The sequence below is a fragment of the Perognathus longimembris genome, chromosome 3 (assembly GCF_023159225.1).
Source record: "Perognathus longimembris pacificus isolate PPM17 chromosome 3, ASM2315922v1, whole genome shotgun sequence".
Lineage (NCBI taxonomy): Eukaryota > Metazoa > Chordata > Mammalia > Rodentia > Heteromyidae > Perognathus > Perognathus longimembris.
Window position 1 is genome coordinate 117023131 of NC_063163.1, and position 10262 is coordinate 117033392.

Here is a 10262-nt window from a genome sequence, read left to right on the forward strand (position 1 = left end):
CCTGGAAGGGTGGAGCTCCCAGAGCGCCCTCCATCTTCCTCCTTCACCCACTGGGCCTGGGAAGCCCTTCTAAGAGGAAAGCTATGGCTTGAGACCTAGGAAGGGGGCAGGACCCTCAGCCTCTGCCACTTGGAGCCTCAGTTTCCCCACCTAGGACGCATGGGACTTGGCTACTGACCTCTGAGGGCCTTCCAAGGTCATGTTCTCCGAGTTGGCAGTTTCTGTCCCTGTCTTTCCCCTTCTCTCCGGGCTTCAACAATTGAATGTAAGTAAAATGGCAGTGAACGTTGGCTCCCCTCAAGGGCTGCTTTCTGTCCCTCAAAGAGAGCCAGGGGCAGGATGCGGGGGGGGGGGGGAGGGACCCAGGGAGCCAGGGCGCTGTGCCTTTCACACTTCCCTCGGCCTTTCTTCCCTCCACGGACGCTGGGCTGAGGGCAGCCGCACAGGTCCGCCCAGCCTGGGTCCCCCCACCTCTGCACGCTCAACCTCGGCCATCTTGGCCCAGGCTGAGGGGCCAGCAGTGGAAGAAGGTATAGCACGAGGCCACACTCCCAGCCCTCCGTCCCTGAGCCACTTTGGAACAGTCCCTGGGGTGAGGCACCCCCGCCCCCAGTCCTGCCCCCCAACATCCCGAGTGATGAGTAGCCAACCGCAAACCACGACCCTCCTAGGGGAATGGCTAGGCTCCGTGCCCGAGGCTCGGGCCTAGCTCTGTGACAGCCCTCGCCTTCCTCCAGGGCTCCGGGAACGCAGGCGGGCTTTGATCACGCCCCACGCAGGACAGGCAGCCAGCCTCAGCCCCGCCCGCCACGTAGGCCTGGAGGAGCCAGAGGAGATCAGCGAGGCCAGAGCAAGGCCGTCCCAGGCAGCTCCAGACCCCCCCCCCCCTCAGCACGGGACCCCCCCAGAACCACCACCAGACCAAGCCCTGCACAGGCTGCGTGGCTGACCCCTCCCCCCGCCACGCCTCCCCCTCCCCCGCTGTCTTTGTGGGAGCCCCCCTCCCCCGCCTCCCCTCCGGGACTGGGGGCCCCCTCTCCTCTCCCCAGGGCCCCACGAGTGCCATGGCAGTTGTCAGATGGACGAGGTGGTCGCTCTTGGTGTAGGGTGGGAGACATAAAGTGAGGGGTTCCGGAGGCCCCGGGTCGGTCCTGAGCCCCGTGTGGAGATGAGCACACCGAGAGCGGGCAGGCAGGGTGGCGCTGTACAGGGCGGGGCGGGGGCGGGGCACGGGGAGGGGCCGCGGGGGGGGGGCGCCCGTTACTTGGCACCGTCGTCCGCGTTGCCCTCGCCGTCCGTCTTGCCCTCCTCCTCCGTCTTCAGGTCGTCCGTGCTCAGCTTCTGCTCTTTTTTCCTCCTCACACACTTGACCACCATCAGTACCAGGATGACCACGGCCAGGAATCCCCCCACGGAGGCCCCCACGATCACCGCCACGGTGGAGTCCCGCTGTGGGGGCGCTGGAGAGGGGAAAGAAGCGGACCCCCACCCTGAGCGCGGGAGGTGGGGAAAGTGACCCCCCTTTTTCCACACTAGAAGAGGTCCCGACGTGATTCTTCTCCAGTCAGAACCAAAACCCAGGCCGGGCGCCGCCGGCCCCCACCTGTAACCCTGGCTACTTCGGAGGCTGAGCTCTGAGGACTGCGGTTCAAAGCCAGCTTATGGAGGAACGTCTGCAAGACTCTTAGCTCCAGCTAATCATCATCAGAAAGCCAGACATGGATGTGTGGCTCCGACGAGCACCAGCCTTGAGCAAGAAAAGCTAAGGGAGAACGTGAGGCCTTGAGTTCAAGGCCCAGTACTGGCACCAAAATAAAACCGAAACAAGCAACAAAATAAAAGACAAGCGAGCAAGCTGCCTCTAGTGCACCCCCCGCCCCCCAGTACCACTGGAGGAGACGGCAGGATGGAGCAGTTAACAGCACGGCCTCTGAAGACCAAAGAGACCCAAGTGTGAGTCCTGACGACGCGAGTTCGGAACCACGCGACCTCAAGCCGCTTCTCCCTCACCTCGGTTTCCTCATCTGTCAAATGAGGCTAATCACGGTATCTCCCTGAGGGCGCGTTGAAGAGGATAAAGTGCGTTAAGGCACACGGAGTGCTCAGCCCCGTGCCTGAGCTAGGGTAAGCGCCCAGACAGCAGAAGCCGCGGTACCACGACCAAGATGGCGCGCGAGAGTCAGACCATTCCAAGGACCCTCAGGACCCGAGGAAAGACCCAGCTCCACCTGCCTCCGTCCCGGCCCTGAGCGGGCCGGCCAGGTGGGGGACGTCCAGGGACCCCTCAGCCCGGCCCCCGGCCCTCACCTTCCAGGAGGACCTGCAGGTTGATCTTGCCGTGGCCCCGGTGCCGGTCGGGAGGGTTCATGACATAGCAGTTGTAGATGCCCTCGTCCTCCAGCCTCACGCTTCTCAGCGTCACTGACACGTCGTACTTGCTGGGGTTCCCCGAGAACTCCAGACGGCCTTGGAAACGGTCCAGCTTCAAGTTAATGATCTTCATTCGGAACTGGAGAAACTGGGGGAGAGCAGAGGACAAGAAAGGTGTTTGGATGCCCCAGAAGCGACAGGGGCCGAGGGCTAGTGGCTCACACCTGTAATCCTCCCTCCCCAGGAGGCTGAGATGCGAGGCTCTTGCCTCAAAGCCTGCCCCAGGCAGGAAAGTGCGGGAGACTCATCTCCAATCAGCCACCAGAAACGTGGAAATGGTGCTGTGGCTCAGAGCAAACGGAGCTCAGGGACAGCGCCCATGCCTTGAGTTCAAGCCTCATGACCAACAACAGCCAGAGGAGGAGGAGGAGGAGGAGGAGGAGGAGGAGGAGGAGGAGGAGGAGGAGGAGGAGGAGGAGGAGGAGGAGGAGGAGGAGGAGGAGGAGGAGGAGGAGGAGGAGGAGGAGGAGGAGGAGGAGGAGGAGGAGGAGGAGGAGGAGGAGGAGGAGGAGGAGGAAGCAGCTGCTAAAAGCACGTGGGGACACATCCTCCCGTAAGCCCTCTCACCCAGCAAGAGGCAGTTACCCCTAGAAGGGCTACCCAGGCCTACCCAGGCACACCCTGGGTACCAAAGGGTCTCTGGAGCAGGCAGCCTACCCAGAGTCCTCTGGGGCTGTGTCCAGGACAGAACAGGAGAGGGGAAGGTGGACTTGATGCTGCAGAGCTCCGGTCCCCCCCCCCCACACACACACACCAGGACTCACCATCTCCTCAGAGCAGTTACTACACTCCTGGTAAGTCCAGTTCAGGGAGAACTGCTTGTGGTTCACGGTGTAGCAGGAGTTGAAGGTGCAGGGCAGGCGCGCGTCGGAGCCATTCATGATGCTGAGGGTGGTGGGGACCGTGACTTCCATGCTCCGGCCGGACGGCACTGCAGACAGAGCCATGAGCTGAGGAGGGAGGGCGCGAGGGAGGGAGGGAGGGAGGGAGGGAGGCAGCGCAGGGCTGGGTCCCCCCCATCTGCAGTTAGTCAGGAGGTGTGGGCAGGGAAGCAGAGCAAATCGGGAGCCAGGCGTGGTCAAGGAGAATGAAGAACAGATGTGAGTGGAGAGAGATCAAATCGGATGACCACAGAGCCGGCCGGGCATCCTGTCGACCTCGCCCCTGTCCTGTCAGGGCCACTTGCCAACCGAACGAGGGGGCGTCATGGTGCGTGCCTCAGTTTCCCCACTCTCTACCACTGCCAATCATCCTTGCTAGGCCAAAACCCTCCATCAGAAGTCTTTAATAACGAGCCCAGCCCCTTCATTTCCTGCTCTGATGGGCAGGAAAGAGGGTAGGCAAGCAGTAAGAGGGGCAGGGTGCCCTGGGAAAGGCACCACTCCCAGGACCCACTGATTAGCTGTGAGGACAGAGAACATCCTGGAGCCTCCAGGCCTGGAAACACCACAGCAAAGAACCTGACTCCAAAGGCTCCGTGGAATCCTGGATGAGGGGCCGATGTGAGCCCCGGCCCAGGTGCCGGAACTGGGGGAGACCAAGAGGTCTTCCTCAATGTAAGGCGGGGCAGAGTCTAGAGGAGGAAGGCGGGGGCACAGGACATGGCATTTAAGGATGAGCTATTTTCAGGGCCAGGAAAACCCCTTCTTAAATGTTCCACCAGGCAACCTCACTTCCTGACCCTATTTCTAGGCTTGACTCCAAGGTTCTCGTCCCCAAAGATGAATTTAAGATCAACCGGGCTGGGGGTGCCAGGCAGGAAGGAGGTGCTGAGTTCTATCCCCAGTCTAGGAACAGCATCCACCAGACACTCAGTGCCAGGCACTGTGTCCGAGCCCTGTAGTCACCATGAGGGTTGGCCATGACATAGAGTCACTGCATGGTGGGGCTTGTATTTTGGTGAGGAGGACAGACAGCAACAAAGAAGAGGAAGGAAGGTAGCTAGGAGGGTTCCCGTTGGCCTGTCGGGAGTTGCTGTTCTCAGGGCGGCCGGGGAAGATAATCCCAGAGGATGGCATTCAGGCAGCGCCCAAGCGAGGGAGGAAGCCATTCAGAGTCTTGAAAGAATCCGGTTCCAAGACAACAGGAACACGACCGGCCCAGCTCCCTAGGTTGGAATGACCTTCAGACATCTGAGGAGGTCAGAGGGAGGCAGGGACCAGGCCACAAGGCCAAACCACAGAGCTGGATGCGCTCTTCCAAGTGGGATACAGAATCCCCCCCGGGGGGGGGAGGGGGGGCCTGCGGGCCGGGCGGCCCGGGAGGATGAGGGCTGCCCACAAGGGAATGGAGGTGGAGGCCAGCAGGAAGCCTCCTGCCGCTTGGGTTCCAGCTCAGCCCAACCTCAGTCAGCTGGGAGGACGTGGGCTGAAGCTCCTTCACCTCTCCAAGCCTCAGCCTCCTCTTCCGCGACACGCAGCTGATGACACCCATCTCTGGGCTGGTAGGATAACTATAATAAGCAGAATATGTTCAGCAAGTGGTGTCTGCTGTTACCCTAAATTCTCCTTGGGAACAGGCAGGGTTGGGGAGGAGAGGTGGGGGAGTCTCGGGGCCTCAAGGCACCTTGGACCCGGGACCCTCAAGCAACGCCTCACAACCCCCCTGGCTCTGACCCGGGGAGGGGCGTGCAGGGCCCCTGGTTTGCAAGCGTCATGGTTGCCCAAGGCTGCTGGCCCCACCCGGAAGCAGCAGCCCCGCAAGCCTGGGAGCCGAGGAAGCAGAGCCTGCTCAGCGCCTCCTCCTGCCCGGCCCATCCCGGTGGGTGAGGGGCCAGAGCAAGGAGCACGCATTCAGGCCCGGAGATGCTCTGAAGGGCTCTGAGCCCGCCTGGAAGGACAGGGGGTGCAGACCTGCAGGGCCAAGGCCCCCAGTTATATATTGCAAGTGTTCATGAGAGCAGCACCCGTCAGGAAGGCTGCCCTCCCCCCCCCAGGAGGAACAAAGCCCAGTTCCCTTCCCCGCTCTCTCAGATCCCGTCTGAGAGCACCTGGCACAGCACCAGGCCGGGAGGAGGGGCACAGCGCCGCCCACTCTGCAGAGGCCGAGAGGGCTGAGGGAAGGCGCGCTCGCAGAGCTGTGTCCTGAGCTTACCTTCGGCCCCAGCAAGGCCCTGCCTTTCCAGCCCCTTCCCCTGCCAGGCCCTCCCCCCTGCCCCCAGGCCCTCTTCCCCAAATCAAAGCGCGCTGTGAACACTGGCTGGTTCAGAGCGTTCTGCATTCTACTTTCCCTGGGATTCGGGCCCACCTCGGCAACCCTGGGCAGCACCCCGTTTGGATTTGACCCTACCCCCCATCCCACCCCCACCACACATAATTCACTTCATCTTGAAGCAGCTGGCGCTCTGCCGGGTCAGAGGGAAGAGCACTGGGAGTCCCTTTTTGACCAGCCAGCGGCAGGTGCAATGCGGCCCTGCAGAGGACCAGGAGGGACACGTGTGCCCTCTAGTGGTGGTAGAGGTCAAACATCACGTCCCATCTGCAGAGAGAGGAAAGGGATCCGCAAAGTAAAGGAAGCCGGTGCTGTAGACCTACTGAGAGGGGCCATAAGAGAGACACCAAGAATATGGCCAAGCTGACACCACAGTAACAGTTTCTGGCTGTTAGTCCAAGATTCAGCCTATAGCCCAAGCAGAGGCTCGGGGGCTCAGGAGGGAGGCCGCGGGCCTTCCAGCTGTCTAGGCTCTCATTTAAAAAAAAATCAGGATGCAGACGCAGGTAGTTCACACTTCTAATCCTACCTACTCAAGAGGCTAGACCTGAGGATCACCGTTCAAAGCCAGCCTGGGCAGGGAAGTCTGTGAGACTCTTATCTCCAATGAATCTCCAGAAAACCAGAAGTGGGGCTGTGGCTCACGGTGGCAGAGTGCTAGCCTTGAGCAAAAGAACTCAGGGATAGTGCCCAGGCCTTGATTCAAACCCCACAACCAATAATAATAATAATAATAATAATAATAGTAATAAATTTAAATCAGGAAACATTGCTCAAGGTCAGAGCTCTGAGCATAATCCTGGTCTCTTGGTAAGTTCTGCTGCTTCGGGAAGGTGAATTCAGGCCCACGTTACCTCCTTTAACAACAACCCTTCCCCGATGAGGAAATAGAGTACAAAGGAATCAAACCAACAGCCCAAGTCCCCAGCTGGTAAGTGAAAAGAAAGGCTAGAATTTGAACTGCTGCCTGGCTTCCAGACAGGACTGAAGGGTCTAAGCTGGGGGAGAGCGGGTGTCATTTCAAGATATCAAAGGAAACAAGGTCTCCTGCGGCCCGTAGGCAGGTCCAGCCCCGTGTCTGCCAGCTCTCCCCTCTTTCCGTGCAGGGATCCCCCTTATGGGGGAGCCGCCATCTTCCTAAAATCCTCCCTGGACCCGAACTGAGACCAGACCAGGATCTGTGGCTCCGAACTCACAGGAAGGAAACGCTGACCACAGAGAGGCCGAGAGGACGTGCTTCTGGTCTGAGCTCCGTGTATCATGTGCGAGCTCAGCCCCTCTTCTCCAAGGCACCCCACCCCCACCCCCCACCCCGCCACAGGCTGTTCCAACTGGCCCATCTTGCAGAGATCCTGAAAATTGGCTCTTCTGACCCACACTACGACTTGCAGACACCAGAAGTTAATTCTCCTCAGTTCTTTCCAACCTTACAGCAATCGACAAGGTAGACTGCTTTTATTCTTGCTGAAGATTCTACCTAGGCAGTACCTGGAACCGCCCCGCCCCCCAGGGGAGCCACGTCCCTCCCCATCTTCCTAGGAAAGGCCTGCCCTGCCTGTCTGGCCATTCAGTCCTCCCTGCCCAGCCCCCCCCCCCCCGTTCCCCACTCCAGGGGCTCCCTCTTCTGCTGTCAGGACCAAGGCCCATTCCTAGAGGTGGCTTTCGACCCTTTGGCTGACTCAGAGCAGCCCACACCGCGGCCTCGACGCCGGCTGTAGCGACCCCAAAGACGTGATTCTCACCCCGTCCTCTCCCAGCCTGGTTTCTAGCTCTTCCATATAGAATGGCCAGGTGATCAAGACCGGGGCTCTAGGATGTTTGGCAAGAGAGCCAACTTTCCCGCACCTCAGCGTCCTTATCTATAAGGCGAGGGACAACTGGACTTCAGCCGGAGGGCTGCGGCGGGGGGGTGGGGGGGGAAGGGCCTCCTGCGGAGAGAGAGCTCGCACAGTCCCTGGCAGAAGCTGGTTGCTCTGATCACCGTTGTCACGGCGTCACTGTGGCTCTTCCAGCGTTGCATCGCTGTTGTCTGTGCGCATGCCCGTGGGCCTCCCGAGGCTCTGGGGAACGCGTTCTTGCTCAGCTGGTATCCTTGGCACGTGGAACGGTACACGGCGCACGCTAAGTGCCTGGTAGGATTCTGTTGCCAGAAAGGCAGGTATTTCTCGCTTGCTGCCTGTAACCGTGCCCCCTCGGCAGTGTGGCCCGGGATGAAGGGCGCGGGGTTCCACGTTCCAGACACCACCCAGGACCCGCGACCAGGCCACGGACCGCAGAGCCAGTGGTCCTGAGAAAGACTCGGGAGCATCCAGAGCACTGCGAACTAAAATCTAGTCTCTCTGTCATGGACACAGCCGTCTGCCCCCCCCCCCCGCCTTTTCCCTTCACACACACACCCCCCAGCATTTAAGACTTCTTTCTATCTTGGTGATCAATACTATGACAACCACCCAAGTTCCCCCCCACACCCCCCACCCCATCCAGGAAACCTTTAGCCTTGAGGGCCAGGAGCAGGTGACGTCACAGTTCAAGGGCAAGGTCTCCATCCCTGCACCTCCCTCCCTCAGGTCTGTCGAAGCTTCAGCTTCCTCCCCCAGGGTGCCCCCCACCCCAGCACCGAAAGGAAGGGACCCGGTTTCCAGCTCTGGCTCCTTCCAAGTAGGCCGCTCACCTCCCCCCTTCCGACCCGTACCAGGCTTGGTTGGGTCAATGACCACGAGCGCAGCCGTTCCATTTCTAGAACATTGGGGGCAGTAGAGCCCCATGTTTGAGACAGCATGCCGAAATCAGGCATGGGGATGTTCGAATCTCAGCTTGCCTTCGGCTAGTCCTGCGGTCGTCACTGCCCCGTGGCTGCTTCCTTCCTGCCACACTAATAATCGTGACACCTACTGTTCGATTTTAATCAAGAAGCCGAGGACTAACAGACATGTTTTCCTGGTTGGTGCAAAGCATGTAGAAAGGTGACCCACACTTGGTCCTCACTCTGGGTCAGGTCACGAGAACACCAGACAGGTGACAACCCCCAGTGAGCAGAGCTCAGTAACTTGCCCACCGCTGTTAAGGAGGCGACAAATGAGGCTTTAAACCCAGGTCCAATTCCAACATTCCCATTCTGTTGTTCAAGATGCTAAATAAGTCAGCAAAGGTTTATGCGGGCGGCCAGAAGCCCTGCAGGTCTCTGTTTGGTACTTCTGTCCAATACCCACTAGAGACAGACAGACAGACAGACAGACAGACAGACAGACAGACTTGTCCTATTTTCCCACCCACAATCCTTGGCTGCGACCCTCTCTCCCTTGCCCAGGAATGAATCCGTTTAGGAGCAAGAATGAAACTATCTATAAAGCAAGCTTAAAGACAACTTTCTTGACCCAATGCCCCTGGGGCAAGCCTCTAAATGATCAACTGTGAAGCTGACATGGGGGGCCCTCTTCGGGGCTGGTTTTAGGGGCCACCACCTCCTGCAGCCCAGGGGTGGGATGTGCTCCTGGATCCCTCCACCCCTGTCCTCCTCCTCCGCTGCATCTAACCCAACTCAAGGGTGTTTTCGCCACGAGGCCCAGCTCCCAAAGTCCCCCCCACCCCACCTCAGAGACTCCCCCTCAGCCGGCTCCCCGCCTGCACCCACAAACCCCAACCACCCAGCCCAGCGGAGCCTCCAGAAGCCGACCCAGCGCCCCACGCGAGGCTGCCAACCCACCAGATCCCAAGAATCTGGTAGAAGCTTTTGTGGTTGGGGTTTGGGGGGGGGGAGGAAAGGGGAGGGGGTTGTTGTGAAGAAGCAGTTAGCCCCCAGGTCCCACCTCCACGACAGCTAAAAACTAACAAAAATAAACCCTCCACCAGGCTCTGTGGGCAGCCCACCCTGCGCCGCGCCCCACCCCGCGCCGGTCCACGCGGGGGGAACCCACGGCAAACTCCCCTCCCGGGATCACAGCCCCCCGACCCCGCGTCCGGCCCCTCCCTCCCCAAGGGCACCGGGAGGGCTGCTCGGTCGCCTCCCCCCCCCCCCCCAGCTGCGGCCCGCGGGCCAGCATGCAGACGCGGGTGTCACTTACCCAAAGTGAAAAAGAGACTGAGCCCCGTGAGGCCGACGGCGGGGCCAGGGAGCCAGGCGTCCCTGGGCATTTTCAGAGACGGAGGGCGGGCAGGGGAGAGGGTGAGTGACAGACCCGGGACCCGGGACCTGGGAGAGGAGGGGTGGATGCTAAAAAAAAAAAAAAGAAAATGCACAGGTGTACTTCAGAGATAAATGCACAACATTAAGGAAGCTTTATTTCCATCTCTCTAATATGGCCGACTTATCTGTGGCTGCTAAAAAGAGAGGTGGAGGGGGGGTGTGTAAGGGAGAGAGAGGAGAGGGAAAAAGAGGGGGATGGAGGAAATATTGTGGTTAGTGGATTTCAAAAAGTAGGTGGGAGGGCATGAAAAGTCTTTCTGGAAAGAACTAAGTTGCCGTATTTTTGCCCTCTGAAATAAGAACTCACTCAAATCTTGCCTTTCCACCGCACTTGGAATCGCTTTTGGATTTCAAATAACTGTTAGAGGAATCCATTTATTTCAAAGCTGCTGCAACAGGGAAGTTCTAACACCACCCTAGGTTGGCGCTGGTAGCTCAC

The 10262-nt window shown here is 59.7% G+C and overlaps 1 protein-coding gene across 1 annotated transcript; it reads right to left on the reverse strand.

Moving 5' to 3' along the window:
- Positions 1-1036: 1036 nt before the first annotated feature.
- On the reverse strand, positions 1037-9964 carry Scn2b (sodium voltage-gated channel beta subunit 2). The gene is made up of 4 exons (XM_048343919.1): positions 9702-9964; positions 3195-3361; positions 2308-2518; positions 1037-1460 (listed from the first exon to the last, which is right to left on the reverse strand). Exons 1-4 carry the CDS (start codon positions 9769-9771, stop codon positions 1261-1263), a joined length of 648 nt encoding a protein of 215 aa, XP_048199876.1. The 5' UTR covers positions 9772-9964; the 3' UTR covers positions 1037-1260.
- Positions 9965-10262: the final 298 nt, after the last annotated feature.

Coding starts and splice junctions, on each gene's coding strand:
- Scn2b (XM_048343919.1), bottom strand. CDS start 9,771: ATGCCCAGGGACGCCTGGCTCCCTGGCCCCGCCGTCGGCCTCACGGGG. Junction 3,362..9,701: donor CAGTCTCTTTTTCACTTTGG/GTAAGTGACACC, acceptor CTCTGTCTGCAG/TGCCGTCCGGCCGGAGCATG. Junction 1,461..2,307: donor CCTGCAGGTCCTCCTGGAAG/GTGAGGGCCGGG, acceptor TCCCCTCTCCAG/CGCCCCCACAGCGGGACTCC.